The sequence below is a fragment of the Danio aesculapii genome, chromosome 24 (genome assembly GCF_903798145.1).
Source record: "Danio aesculapii chromosome 24, fDanAes4.1, whole genome shotgun sequence".
In the NCBI taxonomy this organism is placed as follows: domain Eukaryota; kingdom Metazoa; phylum Chordata; class Actinopteri; order Cypriniformes; family Danionidae; genus Danio; species Danio aesculapii.
In genome coordinates this window covers 26,577,153-26,605,022 of record NC_079458.1, presented here as the reverse complement: position 1 = coordinate 26,605,022, position 27,870 = coordinate 26,577,153, and the positions used below count along the sequence as shown (strand labels likewise).

The window sequence follows — 27,870 nt, the reverse complement described above, 5'->3', positions numbered from 1 at the left end:
CATGAAATAAACCTACTTGGTATTTTCGACTAATGAGCTGTATTTCAGATTCATCCGTGTCTGTCTCTATCACTCTGTTTATCTGCTGTAACCAAGTGGCAACCTCCTGCTCTCCCTCGTGAAGCCAATACGGAAGTAACTGAAACTGCAATTCATCGACTCGCCTTTGGGGGCTGGCTCCAGCAACTCCACGTGTTCCCTGACTGAAATGCTAAATTGGCCAATTTTACAGCCGATAAAAACATCTTTACAGCTTGGTATAAAAGATGTTTTTTAGTTCATATATCTAATATCACCCTTCATGACAACTGTGAGAGGGGTGAATTTTTCTCATCTGTTACATTTTTTTTAAGTTATATTCAGTCTGCATAATTATGGGCATGGCCACTTGAGTGACAGTTAAGGGCCCTATCATACACCCGGCGCAATGCGGCGCAGCGCAGCGCAATTGTTGTTAGCAAGTTTCAGCTCGGCCCAAGAGTCGTTTTGACGTTTTGCGCCACGCTGTTTAAATAGCAATGTATTTGCGCTCATATGTGCGCCCATAGGCGTTCTGATCTAAAAAAGGAGATGTGTTGAGGCGCATTGCTGGCGTGTTGCTATTTTGAGGAACTTAAATAGATGGTTCAATAGACCAGATCAAAGCTGGACTATTTTATAAAAAAAAATTAAAGGATTAAAATATTACAAAAATTATTATTTTCTAGCTTACATAAATATAAAAACCATACTTTCATGCCTTCTTCATCTCGGGGGGCTTTTTCAGTTTATTCATAACAATTTGCTTTTGTATAATGTTATCATTATTAGCAGTATTATTCATTATATGCATCTTTATATTTGTCTTATTAAAAACAAGCTTAGATTTGCCCACCTGTCAGGGTTTAGACCATATGGGGCACAGCATGTGTATTTGGATATAACTGTGTATTTGGAATTTAAAACTGAATTTAGAAATAGTTTTGAAGCAAATCTTTGCGCTTAACAAACAAAAATTAATTATGTATAGGCTAATGGATATCTGTGCGTACAACACGTTTCCCTATCCACAAGAGTTTTCTCTCTAGTGAAGTGTTCAGTTTTTCCGCTAACAAAGTCCGCCATGTAAATAGCAAATGCTATGGCACTGACGCTGCGCCGTTTTGTGCTTGTTTGGGCAGCCCCTGTCGGTGCGATGACGTGCAAAAAAATGGCGACGGCTGGCCACACCAACTTGTAGCTTCATTTGCCCTCTTCAGCACCCTATGGGTGACGACACAGATACTACGTCCAAATCATGCACGTGGGAAAGGTCGGTGGGGAGAAGCAGCTCATTTGGATTTTAAGCCACAGGCTACAAAAACAGCTACACTGAAATCAGACACCAAAATGGGCAGAATCTGAAGGCTATAATAAATTATCTGATGGGCATTTTGAGCTGAAACTTTACAGACACATTCTGGAGACAGCAAATGCTTATCTAACATCTGGTAAAAAGGGATAAAATAGGTGCAATCAATGGTGTAGTTCTTGCTATACTCACGTATACTCAGTATGCCTACTTTTTTCCACAAGCTGTTTGGGTATTACGACTTCTGAGGATCATACCCTCGGTATACTCACTTGTTTTGGTGATTAAACGTCCCTAATTTATGTGTATTCGCGTCTCCTTTATCGGTATGCCAAATGCTTTTTTAACTCGCATCTTAATTTGTTGCAGTTGGTGCGTTTTTGTTTAACTTGTGCCATTCCCCGCCCCCTGACGACCGCAGCAGCAGATGTGAGAACATTTTGTGAGTTTTTCGAAGATCACAACAAATCAGCTGAATGATGTATCATTGAAACATTCAAGTAAAATTATAAAACAGCATGGGCATTGCTTTAGCCATCCTATATTTCCATTCAGCCCCCATAAAACTTCTGTGATTACCTTATGAACTGTACACTACTAAATGATCACCTCAGTCCCCTTTAAATTTGATATAAAACGACAGCAGAATTCCGCTCCTCTGTTTTCAACTTGTTTTTCATTTAGTCAGCAAACACCGCTGTAGAGACCGCGAGCACAAGGTATGCATATTTGCTGTTCTTTGCTATAGAAACACTTGTTTCTTCGGCGCTCCCCTCATCAGCACAGATGTTATCTCCAGTGAAAATGGATTCTTAACAGACATGTAGCTGTTTATTTCACAATTAACAATGAAAATAAAACACAGTACATGTGCATTAACTATATCATACATTCATGCACAGGATTAAACACAGTGACAGAACCACTTAATGAATGTACTCATTTTAACTGAATATCTGAGTGACATCAGTCAAACATCATGTGTTGTCTCGTATTAAAAATTATTTCCTATTATGACTTATATTATGATAGTGAAATATGTAAATTAAAGTTTTTAATGTTTATATTTATGCTATTATGAATTTAAAAAGTGGCAGTTTTATTTAATACATGGATAAAAATGTACTTGAGTATAGGCTAGTATTTGGGTTTTTGAAGAAGTGTGCTTTGCTTTTGTTTTCTAGATAAAAAAATAAATAAATAAATAAAAAATGTACTCATTCACTGTTGAACACAAAAGAAGATATTTCGAAGAAAGCTGGAAACCTGTAACCATTGACTTCCATAGTATTTGTTTTTTTTTTTGTTTGGAAGTCAATAGTTACAGGTAACTGATGTTTAGTATATATATGTATGTGTATGTATATATATATTTAGTCATTTAGCAGACTAAATATATATATACATACACATACATATATATACTAAATATATATATATATATATATATATATATATATATATATATATATATATATATATATATATATATATATATATATATATATATATATATATATATATATACATACACATACATACATATTTGCCTACTTTTAAAATTTGGATTGGGTGGGTAATAGTACACCACCTTTTTTTAAGGACTACACCACTGGGTGCAATATAAACAAAATAATATAAACAAAAAATTGTGACCCTGGACCACAAAACCATTCATAAGTATCAATTCAACTGAGATTTATACATTACCTGACATGTGAATAAATAAGCTTTCCATGATTCAATAGGATATGTCATATTTTGGAAATTCTGGAATCTAACAGTGCCAAAAAACTAAATTTAGTTGTGCAAATTAAGCTCTTAGCATAGCTAAAAAATATTTTGATATATGTACAGTAGGACATTTACAAAATATATCCATGATTTTTGGCATTAAAGAAACATCAATATCTTTGACCCATACAATGTATTTTTGGCTATAGAAGCAAAATGCTTTAGAGTAGATGTGTTTCTTCAAAATGTATGGACACTCTATACAGCTTGTATGTAAGGCAATACAATATCTGATATTTGCATTAAGTTCTTCAGGAAAAAACATCTCAGCTGATGATTGTATACTCATATGCCAACATGCCAATGAATCAAATATGCAGCAATTTTATTGGGCATTGTGCTTTTTGACTTGTTGACAAGTCATAACTGTTCATTCATTCATTCAATTTATTTTTGGCTTTGTCCCTTCATTAATCAGGGGTTACCACAGCAAAATGAAACATATGTTTTATGCAGCAGATGCCCTACCAGCTGCAACCCATCATTGGGAAACACCCATACACTCTCATTCACTACGGACAATTTAGCTCCACACAGAAATGCCAGCTGACCCGGCCAAGGCTCAAACCAGTGACCTTCTTGCTGTGTGGCGACATCGCTACCCACTACGCCACCCACTGCCCATAACTGTTCATGTTGATAATTAAATGTTACATATTTAGGTTTCTGTCCCTTATTGCCTTCCATGTGCATATGCGTATCCACAGTGATTTTGTCAGCAGAATATATACTGTATGCAACATGATTATTGCAGATTCACTTTGATTTGTTTCACAAGGACCAGCACGTTGTTCAGGGACCATTTTTTTAATTGCATCCACTTTGCAAATGAATGTAAACAATATCAAATCAACTATTTTTAAGACGGTTGTAGTGAATGCCATATGGTCTCACTGGTTTACTGAATATGAACATTTCATAATAAATTGATTTATGCACACCCAAATGCACACTTGTTTTTAAAATCAAATACTGCAATGAATCCTTTTTACCACTTTCTAAATGTTTGTATCTTATTTCTGTTGGTTTCCTTCATATGTTTACAGTACACAAAATAACAACATTCACCAACTTATTATTGTTCTAAGGTTTTCTTTCTTGTGCCCGGCTGACTTACTAGTGGTGGTATGTTAATATGCCCCTTAATTTGTATACAGCACACAGTAATTTTAGAAAATTGTAATTGTTTTTGACTGTGCTCCTTTCATATAATTATTTTTAAATATTCACAATGAATATTTGTGCTAGATTGGGAATAAATTATTTTGAATATATTGTGAACAAGCAGAACAATACAATAAGCACAAAAAATAGATATAAAAATAATAAAATTACTTAAAAATTATTAAAGCAATACAATTACTTTTTTAGAAAGAAACTTGGGTTGAGAGAATAAGTAAATCCTGAATAATTGACTTTGTTTTAATCATTTTAATTAAATAATTGCTAAAAATGTAATTATGAGCATGTATAATATAATTTCAAGTACTACAGATTCGTAATCTAATTACATAATTTTTATTACATATTAGGCCAATACTTTAGTTTAAAGACCGTTTCTCACTAATAACTAGTGACTTATTACTTAACTATTATTAAGATATTGCCTGTTCATTTGTGCACATTTTGCATGAGTCTTATTCTACATCCTTAACCCTACTCAATACCTAAACCCAACTACTACCGTAGTAATTATTAATAAACAGTAAATTAAGAGTTTCTAAGGCAAAAAGTCATAGTTTGCTAATAGCAAGAATTGTACCTTAAACGATTTGTAACCGAATATCAATCTATATCCAGAATAATTTGATTTTTAATTTGAGATCTTTAGAACTCTTCATTGCGTATACCATTAACGGATTTCAAGGAGCTTCTGGGACATTAGTGTCCATTGTTGGCCACCATAACTAAATGGAGCTTAAAAAGCAATAAATGGCTTATGAGTATTAAAAGGTTTGATTAATGTGAGACTCACTCAGCAGCTGGTGGGGCAGGACCTGCAGGCTTCTCTTCATGGTATCATGTGGTCCGGCTCCTCCTCCACAGTGCTCATGGTTCTCTATGGGACAAAGGATAAATGTGAGTTAATCATAATCTGATTATGCCATTGGATTCCTGAACTTTTAATGAACTCAAAGAACTTAATATACTTAGTATAATAGTATCTCTAATTAAATAGGGCTGTGATTATTACATGCCAGGCAACCACTCAACCCACTAACATTTGCTAGACCAATGCTTTAAGTTTACAACCAATATTTGCCTATTTGTTTAAAGGCACATTGTGTCATTTTTACCACTAGAGGGTGCATATTCACAACAAAAAAGGGCATATTTTGTGGAATCGTGGAATTTGTTGTCTTTATAACATGTATAGGACTGAATGGGGATCAGCTGAAGTATTCAAAGTACAAAGTAGCAAAATTGAACGCCATCAATATGAAATGCACAACATATTAAGTTTTTTATAAGACCAAATCAGAAATTGAGGGTGTATCATCATGCTAATAATGTCCATGTTACTAGTAAAAATACTTTATTTCTCTGCATTTGAACATTCTTCGAAACATCTGGTATAATCAATGTATATAAGTCCACAAAATTTTTAACTACTCTAGTGGTTTTGGATATTGCTGAATAGGCTATGCTTATATATATATATATATATATATATATATATATATATATATATATATATATATATATATATATATATATAAATATACATCATCACAACAAATAAAACAAATACAAATATACAAATATGTACAAATATACAGATGTGGCTACTAAGAACGTGCGCTTCTTCACGCGCAGTCACCATCTATGACTGCCTTTTCATTAAAAAACCCACTTTTGTGCTTTACAACCGCTTTTCCATTGTCAGGCCAGTGCAGCCTAAGGTCCCAATTACCATTTTTGTTATATATAAATATAAGGGAAAGAAAAAACATAGCTACTGGTCAGTTTAAGATCTTTTTTTTTTTTTTTTTGCTCAAGATATCCCCTATTTAAGATCTCCCCTATGTTTCCCTTTTCAATTAGTATTGAGTAGTTGAGTATTAAGTAGTTTTAATGTATAAGTGATATTTCTTTGCTGCACCCTCCTTGATGTTTTAATAACACATAATAATCTTTACAACATATTAAAGACACACTGAAAAAAGTGTTGCATACAAAACTGTTGCACACAATTTATTCGTGTCGAGTTTAAACAAACAAATTCAATTTAATAATGTTCAATTTAATTTGTTTGTTTAAATTCAGCCCAAATAAATTGTTTACAACCACTTAACGTAAAAAAATTGAGTAAATCCAAGGAATCATCCTTGAATATTTTTTTTCAGTGCACAGCAGCAAGTAACTTTCAGTTGTCGAGAGTTTTTGTCAAGTTTAAATGGTTTTTGTGCAAGAAACGTGTGCATTTAGATGCATGTATTTGTGTGTGAGAGACCAGGCGAAAGATTGCTGGATTCACACCTCCGTCGATGCTGCGAGTGACTGGGTTTCTTTCTTTCATTATTTTGGAGATAATACAAAATATGAATCCAACAGAAAGACATGAAACTTTCCAAATTATGTGTCCATTTTTGTGGGCTCAACACAATAGTGTCATATTAGATCTAGATAAAATAGCCTAAGCTATATTGAAATCATTTAACGAATTACAAATATTGGATATAATAAAATCACATTAAATAAATAAACCAAAATAAAACAAACAAGAGCTATAACAATTTAGGCATATACAAATAAATGAAACAGTTTTAAGCTATTTTAAACTTTCATGTTACAAAAGCCTAACTGAAAAATAAACAACGGAGGAGTTGTGAAATATTATTTATAAAGTATTTGGATATGATGATATTAATCAAATCATGCAAACAGAGCATTTTTTGAGTGAGTCAAACTATCAGAAACTACCTTCTTTTCTGTCATCCAGTCCTGCACAGTGCTGCTTTACAAACGGATTGGGAAAAACTGCACAAAAAAGTGTTCTATATCCTTAAACAAATGTTTATGTTTTTATATGATGTGGTAAAATGTAAAAATGAAATTTGAAATGTAGAGATTTATTAGAAGGATTAAATATCTTAAATCGTAAATTAAAAATGCAGCACTGTGTGTAGTCACGTTCATTCACTCGCGCATTCTCAGTAGCCACATCTATATAACCATATGTCTATGTCAGTGATGCCCAAACTAGGGCCCGCAGGCCAACGTTGGCCTATGTTAATCTTTGATTTGGCCCGCCATCCCATCTAAGAAGAGAGGGAGAATGATGGGGATGTTTTGATATTGTTTATTCAAATTTAAATGTAACCATTTGTTTGTTTTATTGTTAAAAGTTAACTGAAATGAAATTAAATGGTGTAAATTAATTCGATTTTGTTTAAATGAACATACTTTCACCCGACAAAGCAGAGACTTTGATGAGCAAATCAAGGCAAAGGCAGATTCTGCTTGACTAGTGTATTTAGCACTGAACTCCACTGTGTTAGAAATGTGCTTGCTTATGTTTTTATTGCATTAAGTTATCATTTAAAAAAGTTATACTGCATTAGTTATTACAATTTAAAGCAATGTTTTTTTTTATTATTTTGAAATATTATTAAATAAATCAGCAAATTACCCATGGCAACTTTAATGTAATATAGTTTGGTATATTTACCTTCGGCCCCCACGGCTCTCAATGATATTTGGTTTTTGGCCCTTCATATGAAAAAAAATTGGGTACCCCTAGTCTATATATACATATACATACACTGTTATAATTAAAAAAACAAATGCACATTATGTATTGTCCTCAGTTTTTATACTTACAGACAATCATAAGTGAGATTTCAATGCTATTTTTACCACTAAACAAAAAGTTTGGATCAGAAAATTGGTGACAAAAATTGGCTGTGATTTCAACGGTAAAAAAAATGTAAAAATGCTACAGTACAAATCCTTAATATATACGGCAAATAACTATAAATTGACTTTCCCAGAATTCCCTGCATGGCACATCACTTTTTATGCTTTTTGTTATTATGGATCTTTTTAGTTGTTTCCCCATCAGTTATGTACATTAGAGATTTATGTTACATCTAATGTTGATAAACAATGTTTATTTCATAATTTTTTGCGTGTTACCATACTGGTGTTAGGTAGCTGTGTGAATGGCACTGAGCACCTTCTATACACTGATACACTTTACTGCTTGTGTGAAAAGTTGATTGTGATGAGTATTGGTTCATTATGTACTTACTCATCATCACCTGCATATGGCTGTGTTAACGTGTCTAACTGTATAACAAAATGAGTTTAGATGTTGGTAATTCAAAATACAGACATATTACCTCTATAAATTAATAAAATACAGTAGTTTATCGTGAAAATGAAAAATTACTTTTGCGGTTTGTACTGCATTTTTAACGGTAAAGTACTGGCAACCCCAGCTGCCGTTTTTTTTACCGTAAATTTTACAGATTTATTTTTTACAGTGCATACTGGACTAAACAATCAATGATAGCATGATGACATACTCACATTTCTAATGCTATGCATAGTCACAAATATGAAATGTAACTTAAAACAGAAAAAACACTGAAAATTCACCTAACCAAGCCTTTACTCAATGTACACACCAAATGTTAGGATTTAAGCCACTGCTACAACATTGTAGCGAAAATTGAAAAGGGTGACAGGAGCAGTTTCATAAATGACACAGCTTGGCTTTAATACATAAATGGTTAAGCTCTGAAATTATAAACGGCATTCAAATTTCACATTCAACATGGCATATGGTTAAAATTCCAACGTTATTCCCTTGTGTTCAGGCATTTGACATTAGCCGACACTTTCACAGTCCTGATAAACTGTCACTCTGCTAAATGCAAATGGACACGGACACATTTTCTCTCAAGAGATAAGTGTCTATAAATGCGTGTGTGTGTGTTTGTATGTGTGATTGTCAAGGTGTCAAAATTGTCAGTCTCTCATCTTGTCTCTGGGGTACTATGTCTGAACTGCATCCCACCGCACAAGACGTATTGAGTCGATAAAGTATGTGAAATGAGATTTGAGCCCCCTTGGGTGAGAGGAAGTCTGAGTCACATGCTAATCTAAATGTCTCGCCTGCACAACCACATTGACCGCAATACTCTGAGCACAGCATTGATTCCTTTGCGTAATCTTTTCATTAAGAGATGACTGTCTTTCGTAAGCGATGGATCATATCGAGCCATTTTTCCGGCGGAACCAAAATGCATCTAAATAGCTTAAGATCAATGCTTTTTATGCTGTCAGTACTGATTTTGTACTGCAGGAGTTCGTCTGGGTAAATATAAATGTATATCACAAAGCAGGCAGATAAATAAAAGCAGCTCTCCTTCAACACATCTGCATAAAAAGATCAAACAGACTCGAGGTGCTTTGAAAGATGCCTATAATGCCTCTAAACAAAGCACATCAGAGCTAAAGGCTACATTCACTAAGAGACCTTTTGTGCAGTATTTAAGTGCACAAATCTCAGTACTGGTAAACTAGCCATTCCTTTTGCTAGCAATGATAGTTCGCTCTTTAGACAAATAAATAGCATTTTATCATTTAAGAGTACTTATGTTAATATGCTTTAAAATGATTACTGAAGGTGGCACAGTGGCTCAGTGGTTAGCACTGTCGCCTCACAGCAAGAAGTTCTCTGGTTCAGGCCCCGTTAATTAATTAAATAAATGAATGAATGAATGAATGAATGAATGAATGAATGAAGAGAGACTGTGTACTTTTAACAGACCATGACGGCAGTTATTCAATAAATGATTGTCAATGCAAAAGATGGTTACATAAACATAGACATTTGGAAGGTGAAGTCTCAAGAGAAAACACAACATGTTAAATTAGAGAGGGTTAATGCATCAACAAACACAACCTTTAAAACTTTTCTTCATTTTAAACTATATCCGCATATGCGATGTAATTGTAAATTGGAACACTTTAAGGCACATAACACAAAACATGTTTTTTTTTTTGTTTGTTGTTGCAATGAGAATTGCGTTTCAATTTTTTTTCTATTGGCAGCGGATGTTTTGTGCACTACTAATGCATTCTGAGCACCTCATTGTCAACAAATCAAATATTCAACAAGTCACCTGCAGAAATCGAAACCAAAGTCCAGTGCCAAGATGTTGACAAAATGGTTGCCTAGCAACATAAAAAAGCACAGCACATTGATCTTTTCTAACGTCAACAAAAAGGCAGAATTTTTCAGAACTGAATAGAACATTTGGTGTTTTTACTCTTGATGAATATCATACTGTTAGGGACCGTTAGCACAGCACGTGTTTTTTTGTTGTTTTTGTTTTTTTACCAATATGCTACTTTTCCATTGTTGTTCCATTGTTGTAAATATTTATGGAATGTTCGTTACGTTCACATTTTGTTTCTTTTGCAGCACCTCACACATAAGCACCACTCATCAATGTCAGTTCCAAAAAAGTGGAGCAATCAGAAGAACTTGCAGAAGAGCATTGCAAGCTTTTGTTTACAGTGGCAAGTTGCAAATGCTTTATTTGACATCAACATAGTGCTGTGCAAATGGCCCTTTACTGTGAAAAAACATCAACATTGGCTCGTAGCCCTATATACATTTCTAGAGATTGTGAATTATGTAGCCAAAAGTACATATGGCTGCATTTTGTTTTTAAAACAAATGCTACGGGGCGGTATGACACCATTTCTTTTTGTGCTTAGAGAGGAGTTGACCATGATGATGGCATTTGAGTCTGGCGAAGAACGCTTCCAGAAAGCAGGTAAGACAAAACAGAAGCCAAAAAATAAAATAAGTAAATAACAGGGTGAGAATGTGGTAAAATCTAAAAATGTGGTAAAAACCAGGTGAATTCTTTTTTTTTTCTGGATTGCTTTTTAAAACTTTTGGTTGGTTTTAGGGAAGTAGGTGGGTGGGTCAATTGGTGCTTTTGAAAACACTATTAGTTGGGTTTAAGGAAGGAGGAGGGTGGGTCAGTTAGTTAGTGATTCAGTAAGTTAGTTAGTCAATTGACAGCGGCCTCTGGTGGATTTACATGAGAACAACAGGCGTGAATGGCGAATGGAGATCTTAAAAAGTGTGCAGTGCAAAACTGCAAAAAAAGTAGCTCCTGTGACATATTTTGCGCTCTCCAGAAACTTATATAGCCGTACATTTTCAGAATGAGCCGGGGTTGGAAAAAGTATGCAAACATCATTTTATTTTTTTTCATAAAAATTGTCACTTGAACAGTAAAAATTGTTTGTGTCATCATGTTTACACAGCTGCCCTAACATGTTCAAACAGACTTTCTGGCCCTGATTGCCTTCCACACACTGCTAATTATTTCCCATTTCAAACTGTTTCACTTCTCAAATCAATTCATAACATGGGGTGAGTTAGTATCCTTTATAAAACCTGATTTTGACAATTGCCTAATGAATATTTAACACACTTTCATTCAGTTCATTATATTTGCAGCCTGTGCAACAGACACTTGTAAATGTTTTCCATTATCTTGTTCTCATTACTGTTCAACATAGCCAGACGAGAAAATCCAGCCGCTGAGCTTTCTGACTTCTCAATCAATACAGATCATGATGTCCCAATCAATAAACCCACACAGCTTTTTTGTGTATTCGCTTAAACGTCATCACTGCACCTGGCAGAACATCTCTGATTCATGGCACACATTTCCAGTAAATAGAAGCATGTGTGTGTGTGAGTTTATGTCAAAGTAAGCCCATTTTGTGAGTCATGCCCACCTGCGCCAAGAGGGCAAGAGACATACATGCATTATTAGAGACAAGGTCAGTAGAGTGGAGTAGAGTGCAAGACTAATCGAAAGGCCACAAAATGAACATGTGGGTCTGGTATAAGGGGTAACCTAGCCAACATGTAGCTCTGTGCAATTTTTAGATTGCACATGTGGTGCCGTTTATACTTTTTTCCCTAACAAACCACTGCATGGCAACTGGCACACGCAGAGACCCTGCTTCAGTCACCATGGCAACCATAACACAAAATTATATTCAAATCTCGTCACGGGGACAACTGTGAGAACAATACAGAGAGAATCAAACTTGACACGGAGATATTGGCCACGTGTGTTTTGAGCCTTTGGGTAAACAGGCTGAAAAAACAGCCCCTCCTTTCCCAAGGCAGTGTTTGATTTTGCGATAATCATGACAGTTTGCCGACGTCCTGGGTCAGTTTTGAGACAGCACCTCTAAATTGTCTTTCTAGAAGGACATGGGCTTTGAGATGAGCCAAGGGCGTCTAAGATTGTGTGGTGAAATAAAGCTGTCAATGGATCCCCCTCAGGCCACTGCCGACAGGAACAAGAAGACTTCTGACTTTATGTCTGTCTCTATTTCACATTTAGTCTCCCATTGCTGCTGAAATCGGCATGTTTGCTTCAGGGTAAAGGCCTGTTTACACCTAGCAGGGTAACTATAATATTAACCGTAAAGATGTAGCTCTCTTGGCCAGCATCAGGACGTGGACGCACTGGTGCGCTGTTTTTGCACATGTCAGTGTTTATGAATATTTTTTGTTTAAGAACAACATCCCATAGACACTCAGAGCGCTTTACACATTATTGGGGGGAATCTCCTCATTCACCACCAGTGTGCAGCATCCACCTGGATGACGTGACGACAGCCATATTTCACCAAACCGTACATCACACACTAGGGCTGCTCGATTTTGGGAAAAATCATAATCACGATAAGAAAAAAAACTTTAATTATAGCTACAAAAGTCCTTCAGTCAAGAGCAATAAGTGATTTTTTTCCTTTGGTTGTTTGATTAATGATAAAAACAGTCGGCAGCAGGAATATTGTGCGCTGTCACTTTAAGAGCAGTTCGGTTCTGTTTAATGGTTTGTCTTTCGCATGTATTTTGATTCTCAACTCGTCAACTCTTAGATGTGTGTGCTCTGCTTGTCTCTGAGGCTGAACGTGCACACACTGAAAAAAATGATGCCTGCAAAATTGTTGTAATTTAAATGCGTTGAATGTAATCAAACAAATTAAATTTAGTAATGTTCAACTTAATTTGTTTGTTTAAATTCAGCCCAAATAAATTGTTTACAACCACTTAACTTAGTAAATCCAAGGAATTATCTTTTAATAATTTTTTTCAGTGCACACACAACAGCATGCTGTCTCATTTGTGCTTATTAAAAAATGAATGATTCGAATGTACATCAATTAATGATGCGCATCCCGTGCTGCAAAAGTTACATTACAGTACATGCTTTTAGTAATGTTCACGTGAAACTGAGCTTTGCAGAGCAACAAATGTGTACAACTGGACAGGGGGCGGTATATGATGGAATATCTCAATTAATGCTTTTTCATAATCGTTAGAAGCCAAAATCGAAACAGAATTTTCGATTAGACAGAGGTCAGTGGACAAATTTGTCAGAGATGTGGCAATTAAACCCCTATTCTTTTTTGAAGGACTCTCTGTTTTTTTTTTAATGACCACAGAGAGCCGGGACATCGGTTTAATGTCTCATTCGAAAGACAGCGCTCATTGAACAGTATAAAGTCCTCTTCACTAAACTGGGGCCATAGGACCCACACAGACCACAGGCTGAGCGCAGCCCTGCTTAGCTTTAGTGTTACTTACATGTGAAAACGGCGCCCTTGTACTAAAAAGCAAGTTGATGTCATAGCTTACAGTGTTACAGATAAAATGAGACCACAAACTGAATAAAAAGTCAAAATCTAAACAAAACAGTCGAGTGTTTTGATGTTCTGCATATGCACACTGTATCTGTGAGCCACTTTTAGCCAGTAGTTTGTACTTCCTAGTTTGACTGATGGAGAATTTAGCCAGTGGCTGGATGATTTTTTTGACATATGGTGATGTTTATTCATCTATTGGACACGTTGTTGTTTTATTGCACTCTGTGCGCTGTCACTGGTTCACCGATCTGTCAATCATTACAGTATGTGATGCGACACCTGCAGCCCTGCATAGCTTTATGCTAACAGTTCAAGCTAACAGCAGAGCGGCTTTTACTCTGCTAAAGGGGGTTTGAGAGATTGTTTGAAGCGATGAGGAGAAAATTATTGAATATTTCTGAAGAAGCTTAAAGTGTCTTCTTTTCTAATGATCCCTATTTTTTTGTTTGTAGCGTACTGGGGTCAAGAACTGTTATTATATAAATTTAGGTAGGTGTAAATTCCCAAAAGTGAGTGCTGGCTAACAGTTTAGTCATTTAAAAAAAACAGAGGAGACCACATCACACCAATTGTAATGGTCTGGTGGAAAGACATCGCTTTAAGTTTGTTTTTCAGTGAATAATGAATGATAAATTATAAATTGATGAATTTAACAGTGTTCAAATTGGCATAACTTTGACGTGTTTTTCAGGTTGGAGCTGGAACTCATGTATTTGTTGCGATGTCAGTTAAGTGTTGTTCAGCATGCATCGCATTGTAAAACTATTCTTTTTGACAATTTGTAGTGAACACAGACATTGAACTTGAGACCGCAAATGATCTGATCTGATAAACTTGCACATCTTCAGACATCATTCCAACACAGGTGCACGCACTCTAACCGAAAGCGGGAGACGCATCTAACCTCTCTAACACGGTGCCTCGCAATATTTACAAACAAGTCACATAGATATATCATATTTATTACTATTAGACAGTAATGGAGGAATGCTGCCAAAGTCCCTTTAAAGGCAAGTTATTTCACTCTTATTTCATGGCCATCTTTGAAACACCTCTCGGTAGGGTTGGGTATCGTTTAGGGTCCTTTTGACAGTGCTAAATCGATTATTTTGTTCCTTCATAATCACGTCTTACATGTTATAGTACATAGATCAATTAACGTCATTGCATCACCACGCTCTCCATGTTTCCTCCAGAGTTTTATGTAATTTCAGGTGTTTCATTTTTCATTTTTCGACTTTAATTGCAGTATCACTTTCAGTCAAGAACATACAGCACGTTGAATAGGAAGAAAAAAACTCTGCTATTCGCGACGCAGGTGTCTGTGGTCCTTTAAGGTTATCAAAAAAAATCACTGTTTACATGGTAGTCTAGACTCTTAATCAGAGTATTGTCTTAATCTTATTAAAATCGGAGCACTGGTGTTATGTACGTACTCATTGAAACTGCCAGATGATGTCGCAAGCTTTCAGAGACAGTGAATTCCTCTGCCTTAAGTTGATTCCATGAGACCTCAAATGTATCATTAAGTTTAACGTGTTTCTCCCTTACACGCAACTTTTGTAAAACATCTGCTTCACGTTGGCGTGTCACAATCCTTGCTTATAAAATACGCTTTAGAACGCTTAGTTTAAGCAAATTTGATGAACGCGATCTGTTGATCTGAAGAGAGTCGTTCTCGCTCACCGAATGCACTGTACTGCGTGCGTTGTGTACGTAACGTTCCCTAAGCAACAATAACAAATGCCTGACATCGCCTGTCCGTATTCCTCAAAGTTGTTTAGACTAAAATGCGTAGAGATGGTGTGACAACGCGTACCTATGTGTGCCTTTGATGCACCCCTTGATGCTTCTTACGTTCTTGTCGCAGCACCAGTGGCACCAAAATTAGGCACTGAAATTCATATGCTGATTTGGTACGGTTACAAAAGTAGCGGGGCTATAATGGCACCGGGTTTCGGTAACCAACCCTACCTCTCGAGTAGTATGCTCGGGCAATTTCATATTACGAACCAGCAATAAAATTAAACAACTGTCTAGTTTCATTTCTAAACGTCCAAATCACACAAAATCTACAGAAACTCACGTCTGATCCGAGCCCCTCCCGCAGAGTATTGTCAGTCTATAATGATTGATGATTGGCTCCTATACTAGAAGACGGGGTTTATTCGCCATATAGCGATCAATGATTGGCTCCTGTACTAGTAGGCAGGGTTTTATTCACCATATTGACCGTTAAACTTTTTCCCTATTCAAAAAGATACGAGTGACATTCCTTCTGTATTTTATAGTCTTTGTAACTACCCACCTCTGTAAATAAGGAAGCAAACAAGACACAGGTGAACATAATCAATGCAGTAACCAAAGAAATAAAATAGGAAAAGAAACAAGGGGAATTAGAAAGAAGAAATACATGAAAGAAACACATTCAGGACAAAACAAAACAAGAGTCAGCAATCAGAACATTACAAAATCTTTCAAATGTAGTGTAATGAATGATTAAATTAAACTGAACTATGGAACTTAAATAATCATAGTATCAACAATACAGCAATGTCGATTAGCAGCAAAATCCTTTTATTATACAGATGAAGTCAGAATTATTAGCCCCCCTTTGAATTTTTGTTTCTTTTTTTAAATATTTCCTAAATTATGTTTAACAGAGCAAGGATGTTTTCACAGTATGTCTAATAATATTTTTTTCTTCTGCAGAAAGTCTTATCTGTTTTATTTCGGCTAGAATAAAAGCAGTTTTTAATTTTTTAAACACTATTTTAAGGTCAAAATTATTAGCTCCTTTAAGCTATATTTATTTTCGATAGTCTACAGAACAAACCATTATTATACAATAACTTGCCTAATTACCCTAACCTGCCTAGTTAACCTAGTTAACCTAGTTAGGCCTTTAAATGTCACTTTAAGCTGTATAGAAGTGTCTTGAAAAATATCTTGTAAAATATTTTTTACTGTCACTATGGCAAAGATAACATAAATCAGTTATTAGAAATAAATTATTAAAACTATTATGTTTAGAAATATGTTGAAAAACTTCTCCCCATTAAACAGAAATTAGAGAAAAAAATAAACAGGGGGGCTAATAATTCAGGGGGCTAATAATTCTGATTTCAACTGTATGTAAATCTTTGTATATAAGCAATTGCCAAATGCATCTATGAAAATAGAACATTTCCAGTTGGTAAATCAGGTCTTCAAAGGAAACACGGACCCGATTTGCTTCAAATTAGGTCTTTAAAGATGACATGATACAGCATTTTGCTACACATTTCACTTATTATCCAGCATAAAATAAGTAATCTTTGTCCATGTGGATTTAATTGGATCTTGAAAATTAGCAGTTAATATTATGTTTTCTTGCCTACGCTTCAGTTAAACAAAATATTTGTTTTAGTGAGTTCTTATATTACTGAAACACTATGCCAATAACATGCATCAACGATGTGCATAATAGGGCATGATTAACAATATAAAGACATTCAAGTTTAATTTCATGTTAAATAGATTGAACAGTATATGAAGTCAGGAGAGCAAACTAAATTATGTACTTGTTTTTTTGTGAGGGCAGAGGACTCTCTCATGGTATCTGTATATTCAAGGTGATTGACTGGGAATATTGACTGCACTCGCTCACTAATTCGTTTACAAGGACTCATTAATTCAATTAAACCTGGGCCACTCTCACATTCACCATGTATTACATGACATCATTTCCTCTGGGCTTCTGCAGAAGCTAACAAGGTCTTGTAAGTCTAAGATAAGATTGTTTGACATGTTGCTTCTTAAAAAAAGAAAGAAACAATGATCAGATTTGCATTTTGAACTGCATTTACATCTGAGCTCCTGAAAATGCTGTTTGCAAATGAATAAAAATACAGACACATGATATTAGCAACTGATCCACAAACATACACACGAATTGTCTTCTATTAAAGACAGTTTATATTAAAGATCCCCTATCATGGGTTTTTAAAAATCTATGCAGTGTGAAACACAGCTCTAAGTGAATGAAACCATCCAGTTGAGGATTAAATCTAAAAGTGCACCTTGTTTAAAAATACAGATTTTAAAAAAAGTCGAGTCATTTAAATGTTCGTAGTTCGTTTGGATCTTTTGCTTGTTCGTATCGACGTTGACACTAAACAATACCATATAGGAAGTGCCAGAGATGGTAAAACATAAATGCGCCTTTCCCTTCAAATTCTAGTGGAGTTCGGTTGTGTTAGGGATTGATCATGACTAAAAATGAGTTAATATTAATGAGTGGTCATTCTGATGATTAATGCAAAAACCTAGTGTTTCCTAAAGTGGGGGTTGGGACCCCCCTGGGGGGTCGCGGGACAATGAGCAGGAGTCGCTTAAGGATTTCCAAAAATCTAATTCATTTTATTAAACTAGTAGAATGAACCTACAGAAGAAAACAATATATACATTTAAAAAAAGCAAATAAAAGCCATCAGCTTTTTGATTTTTTAGTGACCCCTGGGGTGATTACGTTATATTAAAGACACAGCAATAGAATCAGGTGCAGCACATAGATTTTATAGCACCAGTTCAAACTTTCTGACACCTTTTCGGCATTCACGTAAATTAAAAATAAAATCAGGCCACAACTAAACATGAAGGATGGCCTCCGAGTGACATTCTCCAAAATTAAATGACGAATAAACTTGGGCCTATTGGTATGTGTGCACTGTTGTGTGCAAGGTTTATATATTTATAACCACCTCAGAAAATGTTGGGGGTCGCGAGTCACCGGCATTGTTATTTTGGGGGTCACAAATTCCTACCCTGCAACGGGGGATTCGCCAGCCATTTGTTTGCCAGTACATAGTTCATATAGACCAGTTTCTTCTTCCTCTGTATCTCAAGCTGTACAGTAGGTTTAAAATACGTTGCCTCCATATTTTCTCTAGCTTGCAAAATATGTATTTAATGTGTTTAATTACTTGCAATCTCTCTGTGCGGCTTGTACTATATCTGGTTAACTATTTATTTTTATATATCATGTCTAAAACTACGTTGAAAACGTGATGTGTGGCGATTTCTTTACCGATTTAAATGCGTTTGTGACGTGTTTGTCCTTGCTATGGCCACCATCAGCTGTTTCTACACATGCTGCGGTCAAGTTTCAAAATAGTTCAGCTTTTGCAACTGTGTGGAATAATACTGAATGTGTGTCCTTGTTATTACTTATGGTTAAGAATAGAGCAATATGTTGTTGTTTAACTGCATTGCTTTAATGCACTCCTGCATTGGGCTCACACATATACTCTGCACTCTAGCTACTTTAAAAAGGTTGATAAGCCATGATCGGTGTTTCTTTCCAACTTGCGCTAAACACAGTCGAGCAATCACAACAGAATGGGTCATCAGACCAATTAGCGTTAAGCTAAGGAGGGGTTTGGGAACAAATGAATCACTGAATAAATCATATGGGAGATATTGGCATAATTAGATAAAAATAATTGTATACTTTAAGACAATGAAAGTGTTTTTGACCTTGCATGCATATCGGACTGTTTTTGGAGACCCCCAAAACCAAATTATGACCTTTTATAATGCATAATAGGGGCTCTTTAAAACCTTTTTGAAAGTTGACTAAAATCAATATTATTATTTCAATCACAAAGGATAAATATAAGTAGATGATAATTACAATGTACATCACAGATTATTAGATGGTTGTCTGGAATACATTTCAAATACATTCCAAGGTATGTTTTTCCCTAAAACAATTGATTAAACAAATAGCACAGGCTCATCAGTGTACTTGGAATCATCTTGACTGTCAATGAATATGTTTACATCTATATATTTGTTTGTTGGTCTCACCAATGTTTCTGACTGTGATGAACCTGTGTTATTAGTTTAATCATTAGTATTATAGGGGATTATCACACCTTTGAATGTAGTGACTGACTAATAAGAGTAATGTAGTCTGGTTTACAGCCCCATTAAAGGGGTTAGTTCACCCAAAGGTGAAAATTCTGTTATTAATTACTTAACATCATGTTATTTCAATCCCCTGCTGACTGAAGTCACATATAATGTTTTGAAAATGTGTTTGTTTCCTTTTTAGACTGTCTTGAAGACATTGCTGTACTGTATATGAAAAATGACAGAGCTCTCAGACATCTAAAATATCATAATTTGTGTTCTGAAGATAAATTAAGGTGGGGATTGGAACAACAGGAGAGTAATTAGTAACATACTTTTCATTTTTGTGTATTTAACTAACCCTTTAATTGAATACACAAAATAATATATGTTGACTTTAATAGAACTACAGAAAGAATAGAATCACCCTGACCACCGTTCAAACGTTTAGGGAACAGAATAGCTTCAAAATAGTTATTTATAGCTAAATGAGGATCCAAACCAGGCACAGGTGAACATAATCAATGAACCAGTCAGGAAACAACATAAGAACAGCCTAAAGCTACGGTCACACTGGGCTTTGTGTGTGCGAAATTCTGTCGTGCGGCACTGCGAAAAGGGATTAAACAAGCTAATTAGACATTTAAAAAAGCGAACGATTGCTCCATGTTTTAAATTTCTGCTCAGAGAGGACGTGTTTTGATCCTCAATTGGTCTCATGCAGCCAAGTGATGTGATTTCAATGTGATTTGTGAGTTCCCCAAGCTTGAACTTTGTACCGCAGCAACCTGTGATTGCTGCGAAACTTAACGCATGACCCTGCGTTTCCGGTCTGACGCATTCGCGTGCGTATAAATGGAAGTCTATGGGAAGAAAACTCAAGTGTGACCGCAGCTTTAAGCTGCGGTCACACTTGACTTTTCCTCCCATAGACTTCCATTTATACACACACGAATACATCAGACCGGAAACGCAGGGTCATGCGCTAAGTTTCGCAGTCAGCTGCGGTGCAAAGTTCAAGCTTGGTGAACTCAGACCTGCGAAATCGCATCACTTGACTGCGTGAGACCAATCGAGGATCAAAACAGGACCTCTCTGGACAGAAATTTAAAAGATGGAGCAATCGCTCGCTTTTTAAATGTCTAATCATCTTGTTTAATCCCGCCCCTTTTCGCAGCGCCGCACGACAGAATTTCGCACACACAAAGCCCGGTGTGACCGTAGCTTTAGACTCAACAATTAGAACATAACTGTTATGCTGCCTTCACACCAGACGCCAATAAAGTGTCAAGCGATAGTGATTTTCATGCTAAGTCAATGCAAAGACGCATATAGACATCCTGCAGTGCGATTAGCGTGAATGAGTAGGCACTTATGAAATGTTTTGCAAGAATAAAGCAGCACGAATTGAGCATTTGCACGTTTGAAACACTTAATGCACGAAACGCGCGTTTCACTTGAGCTAGAAAATCTAAACTGCGTTCAATCAGGATTGAAACCTATCAGCTGGCTCTAGTATGGGCGTGATTACCCACACGAAAAGAACTTGCATAAACATATATGTTATATATATATATATATGTGACATATATAAAATTGGCCGTATTCCTATATGTACATATATGTTTATATAGATTCTTTCCGTGTGGGGGTGGTGTAGCGCCTGTTGTTATTCCAGAGGGCAAATCCTCTTGCTGACATGGGAAAACAGCTTATCAAACTGGGCTCAGCTCAGTTAGAAGCACCGCTGAAAGCTTCCATCATCCAGGTATAGTTTCTGGAGGAGTTGATGAACTCACATAGCTGGGTGCACATCTGAAAGAATCTAGTGGACTCAAAACAGAGGCACCGGACAAATCTACGCTGTTTTTAAGCATTCCTAAAGCACATATAGCACAGCTATTCTCTCAATAAAAACCATGTTAACCATTTAGCAGCAAAACTAGAGTCATTAGGTGGACAGAAGCCCAGACCATGATGTGAATCCGCATCTATTGTGAAGTGAATTTGATGCACGATTAAAGCAAGTAAACTCGCGAGGTGTGATCACAGCATTACAAAACCTTTGAATTATTATGCGATAACATGATCAAATAAAAAACAACTCCTAATAAAACATTTATCACAACAACTGCACCTTATGGGGTTTTTAACGTCTGTGCAAATGCTCATTTAAAAAATACGAATAAAAATCAGTGTGGCATAACTCCTTGTGGCAAGTCAATACATAAGTGGAATTATTCAATGAATTAATTAACTAAAACAAAACTATGAAGGATAAATTTACAAAGGATAAATGAAATGGTTCTGCCCAACATAAACAGGTCACACAAGCCGTGTACTTGAATGCTAATGTTCCAACTAAGCATAAATCAAATAGATCAACATCTGCTCAAAAACATTCTGTTATATCTGGTACTAAAAAAAAATGATTTGAGGCCTTGGAGTTTTAACATCTCAAGAGGGTTAGAAAGAGGCCTAATGAGGTAAAATTAGTCTGTTGTTTGTAGTTGTGATGTTTTTGATCTTTCTCTGATAGTGATTAGCATGCAGCACTGATAAGGTGTGTTTGATAGGTTCAAGCAGCAGGCAAACATGTGGAATGTCACACAGGCATCGGAATGATAACTGATAACCAGGGACTGACCTCTCAGAACATGTCTAACAGATGTTTGGCATTTCATGCTGTCATCGTGTGTCATATGCTAGACCATAAGTAAAGGTCAAGAAAAGTGACTGAAATTACCTCTCAAATGGAAGAGAATGCATCATCAGTAATGATCTGGCAAATACAGTTCTCATCCTTTTTCATTTATCTTGGGCATATTATGAAACATTTTTTAAGATAATTTTTTTTGTGGTTATTTGCCTTTCTTACAATAGGATAGTATATACTGTATATGCTGTGGCGGGTTAGACAACCACTCCCACTAGCCACTTTGGCTGGTTGAAGATCATTGTTAAATGATAGTTTTCTTAAAAGCAGGGGTCTACAATAAAGATGGCCCAATATACGTGCAAATTTCATCTTAGAATAAAGAAGCAGCATGACCGATAAAAATAGCGTTTGCGCGAGCAAAAGAAAGCAGGTGAATACCGAATGAGAGGATGATCACTGGCACGCACAGGTGATGGGATGTGCGCGACTGCTTAAAAAGCATGCGTGCTCCCGTTTCCTGGCGCGAAGCAACTGTGCATGGAAACGCAACTGCTGCGATCGGTTCTCTTTAAAATGGACTGGACAAAAAGTGATGCTCGTGCATCCACAGTCCTGCTGCTTCCAAAAGCTCCAGATGTTTTTAAAATATGCCTTTTTGTAAGCAGCAGCAGTTGCTGGTTTTGTTTTAAGTATTCTTTGAACACAACAGATTATGGGCCTAACGTTACCCGTGTGCGTGTGATCATCCTTCCATTATTACACACGGTTTGTTTTTTTCACCTGCTTTCTTTTGCTTAGAGTTATTTTTGTTAATATGGTTTAATTATGATTTTTACAATAACATTGCTTTAATAGGAGATTAACTCCCCATGTATGTGTAGTTGACTAGTGATCTGAGAGACCTTTAGCCTGGACAGACTAGGCTACTATGCATAGTTTTAGATACATGGCAATAATATTTTTTTAATGTAATTGTTTTTGTTGAATAAAAAAAGCATGTATGTAGCTATATTTGGCATGTTTTGACATACTATTTAACATTTGTGGCCAAGAAAAAATTATTTATTTATTTTTGGTGTGGTCAGAGATAAATTTGGTAAATCCTTAGTGTTGAGCCCTCAAAAGACTTCTGAAATAAAAACAAATTGCAGTGCGACACCATGAAACCACAACCCATTTTCTCATGCACATTAAGCAAGGTCATACACAAAAAAAGTGAAATGAATGAGGAGGCATGTGGACATAACACAAAGTCTAAATCAAGTAATTTTAGCATGCCAAAGTCAAATTTATGCATATAAAATATATTTTCCCAACAACAAAATTGTGGCTAGTGAAAATGACGAGTGGCTAGTAATGTTAGAAATCTACTAGCCACAGTGGCTGGTGATCAAAAAAAGTTAATGTCAAGCCCTGTGTGTTTATTTATATATATATATATATATAGATATATATATATATATATATATATATATATATATATATATATATATATATATATATATATATATATATATATATATATATATAAATATAGCCTCATCTATAAAATAATATGTTAAATGATAAACATTTTTTATTGATTGATATTTAAACTACTAAATTCGGGCATCGCAATATTACAGTGGAACAGTAAAAGAAATCTAAAGGAATATAACATGAAATGAACAATTCAATATACAATAAAAGACAATGATGATGTAAAAATGTTTAATGGTAAATCAAACACAATAATGGCTGTTTTAATGTGAAACTGATAAATTCCTCTGCTCTTCTGAAATGATTTATACAGAACTTTAGTGTCACGGTTGTAGGTAAGGAAAGGATGAAGACTAAAATGGGTATTTATTAATTAGAAAAAAATTTAAAAAGGCAACAAAAACAACCCAGAGGGGGAAACATAGACAAATAAACAAACAAACACACTTGACTGGTCAGGCCTGGCCAATGAGAGGATCCATTAACCATGCGTTCAAATGTAACAACACTAATGCACGCGGCGGGCCACGTGCTTTACACAACACTAACAGAAAACTGAACGTAAGACACGAGCACACAATAAATAAAACCATTTACTGTGCACTCACACATGCGATGTCCCTGTTCCACCCCAGTGCCAACCAAAATCAATTAGACTGAGGTGCTGAAAATATAACAGCACGCCGCAGACAAAACAAAAACAAACACCAGGACGAGAGCGCACATCCCTGCAGGACCTCGCATGTCCACTTCAAGGGATAGTGCGCATGGCCTGAGCATAGCCAAGACAGTGCTCATACAAAGACAAAGACAGACAATAACAGGGAATATGAGGGCTCAACCTGAAAAAATATGAGCCGAGCACAACATACTAGCCAAACAAGTGTCTGGGCTCTGCCACCAAAACAAGAATTAACAAGACCGAAGTGGCAGAATCCTGCCATTTAGAGAATATGTACAGTATTTAAGGAGCCCCTATTATACATGAAATAGGGTCATATTTTGGTTGTAAGGGTCTCCAACAACAGTCTAATATGCATGCAAGGTCAAAAAAACACTTTCATGGTCAGTGACTCCCATATGAATCTTTCAGCGATTCATTTGTTCCCAAACCCCTCCTTAGTGTGAAGCTAATCTGCGCTGATTGGACCGATGTCAGCCTGCTGCGATTGGTCGACACTAAAAGCCTTCAGCACGAGACAGAGTGAAATGCTCAGCAGCTAATCAACAATATAGAAGTAGTCCCAGTGCATACATGCTTCATGGTGTAAGGCGTGGATTTTGGCTGCCAGTGGGTGAATGTAAATACAGAAGATGGACTAGAAAATACAGACGACCAACTATTTTATTGAGCAAAAACTCCAAGAACTAGGGAGAAAATCAACACGAGTCTCCTAGCCCGTCACACTCTACCTGCTCTTTTTTCGCATACACACACACACACACACACACGCACACACACACACGCACGCACGCACACACACACACACACACGCACGCACACACACACACACACACACACACACGCGCACACACATACACACACGCACACACACACACACACACACTCTACCCTCCTCCTCAGAGGACACAACACCAAAACATTCAAAAAAAAATTACATAGAATACACTTTCGGTTTGAGGGCGGTGAACTATTTTGAAACTTGCATGTGTGTAGGAACAGCTGACGATCCGTAAACAAAGCGGCAAGCGTCGTGTTTTCAATGTGGCTTTACACGCGATATGAGAATATAAAGAGTTAACCTGATACAATACACATGGTTACAAGTAACAAAACACAACTAAATACATAATTTGCAAGCTAGAGTAAACGAGCCAACAACTTTAATCGCACGTACTTACACTTGTGAAATGGAGGAAGAAACTGATCCATGTTCTGACAGTACATCAGTAGTCTTTTCTGATCCTTCCTTTAAAAAACGGCAGATGAATTCTTCTTTGTAAGCATGTAGTTTCCAGAAGCACTCGAACTGCTCAAGGCTGGGCTATAATGCTGAGGTATTTTTGCAAAAATAGACCTCAATCACTGACTCTTCACAGTTTCATCCTTGGGTAGAGACTTTTAATAATATCCAGCTGAGCACAGCGTGACTTCATTCAACCGGTGTCTATGTGTGTGCGTGCGCCTTTTTTTCTGTGTTAGTGGGCGGGTCGCAGGTTTCGTAGCCGCGTCATCACAAAACACCTAATGACTCGTTATCAAGATGACTCTTTTGAAGCACTATGAGTCAACTCTTTTATAGATGAATCAACAGTTTTAAACACTGTGCACTTACAGATTTAAGCCTTAGCTGGATATTTCACTTCACTTAGAGCTGTTACACACTACATGGAAGGTCATTTTCAAAAACCCATAATATGGGCTCTTTAAGACAAGCGCATTACTGAAACTAATCACTTACTTTCTATTAACAGAAAAGTAATCTAATTACAGCAACTATAGTTACTTTGTGACTAATTACACCCAACACTGTGTGTTTGCATATAGAATTATTTTTATAAAAAGAAATAATGACCATATAATAACAAATATCCAATCCGATAATCTCCACATCACAAGGATTTGATATTTCATCAGATATGAAACTACAGATGATCAGCCAGTTTTCTTTATTATCATCATCATCATCATCATCATCATCTGTATTCAGTCCCTCAGGTGACCCGATTCAATAAAACCACCATGTCCCAATCCATGTTCTGAGATTAAAAATTAATATATGCGAAAATGAATCACAAGGCCAGACAATAACAGCTCTCGCACGAGCAGCAGAGTGTGGATCCCAGTGTGACGTTCTGCTGAATCACGACTGGTTCTCCAGCGGCCCTGACAGAGCCCATGAATTGCGGCTGCTGCGTCACTCTTTCCTCCGGGCCCCGAGAGACGTGTAATCAATCAGAGCCTCTGCTACATGGGCTCTGCACCAGGCCATTAAAAGTGCATTACCTTCCCAGCATGCCTTTCACGTCTCCCACGAGGTGGACGACAAAACCCGTCGCCTCTTCCTCTGGTTAAATGAGAGTCTCGAAAAGCAAAAAAAAAGCCAAAGGGTCTTTTAAAATGGCGACATGAGACACAACCCAACAGAGCGTTTAGTTCAGTGATTAACTGCTAAATGGATTGTGAAAGATGTTGTCTTAACAATGTCACTTTAGGTTTGAAAATCAATCTGAGTACGGGAGTGGTGAGGAGAATTACTGGAATATTATATTATTTTATGAATCATTTCATACAAAGAATACCTTAAAAATATGACTTATTTTTATTGCAGCGGGCACCTTGATGTCAAAACGACATCCATTTGACATCCACATATTGGTGCCTTTTTATTATATTATATTAATTATAATTTATCCAAAAATATTACTAATAGATAATATAGATAATCTTCTAATTTCTAAATACCAATGAATAAAACAAATCTATTTTAAGATATTTACTTCTCTAGAATTTGCTGGATATTTATAATAATAATAATAATCATAATAATAATAATAATAATAATAATAATCATCATAATAATAAATTTAATTTATAATGCACTTTTCTCAGACTCACAGCGCTAACAGAAGCATCAAATCTGCAATAAAGAAACAAAATAACAAAACACAGATCTCATAGATTAAAAGCAATAAAAGCAATACAAAAAATGTGAGTTTTAAGTAATTTCTTAAAACAATCCAGGAAACTGGCGTGTTCCTGATGTTTAAGGGTAGAGCATTCCATAATTTGGGTGCATGGTAGGAGAATGCCCTACCTCCCATGGTGAGGCTGAAACGAAGTAAGACCAAAGCGTAAACAGCGAGAGGAAGTGGATACAGATACCAGATCACAAATGTTGAAGTGCAGGGGTAATGTGTAAACGAGTTGATGGGAGTCAACACACGTTCAGCTGAATTTTGAATATATTGTGAAGTATAAAATCTGAATCGTATTTAAAAAAGTATACAAATTTTTTTTTAAGACTTGAAAAAAAATTAA

At 36.0% G+C, this 27,870-nt stretch overlaps 1 protein-coding gene across 2 annotated transcripts in view; it reads right to left on the bottom strand.

Annotated features, from left to right (window-relative positions):
* tmem108 (transmembrane protein 108) overlaps positions 1-27,870 on the bottom strand; it is a 138,868-nt gene that overhangs the window by 32,326 nt on the left and 78,672 nt on the right. For both annotated transcript variants that reach the window (XM_056450866.1, XM_056450865.1), the window contains exon 2: positions 5,100-5,183. In XM_056450866.1, coding sequence (XP_056306841.1) covers positions 5,100-5,139 — 40 coding nt within the window. In that variant the 5' untranslated portion in view covers positions 5,140-5,183. The remainder of the gene's footprint in view (positions 1-5,099; positions 5,184-27,870) is intronic.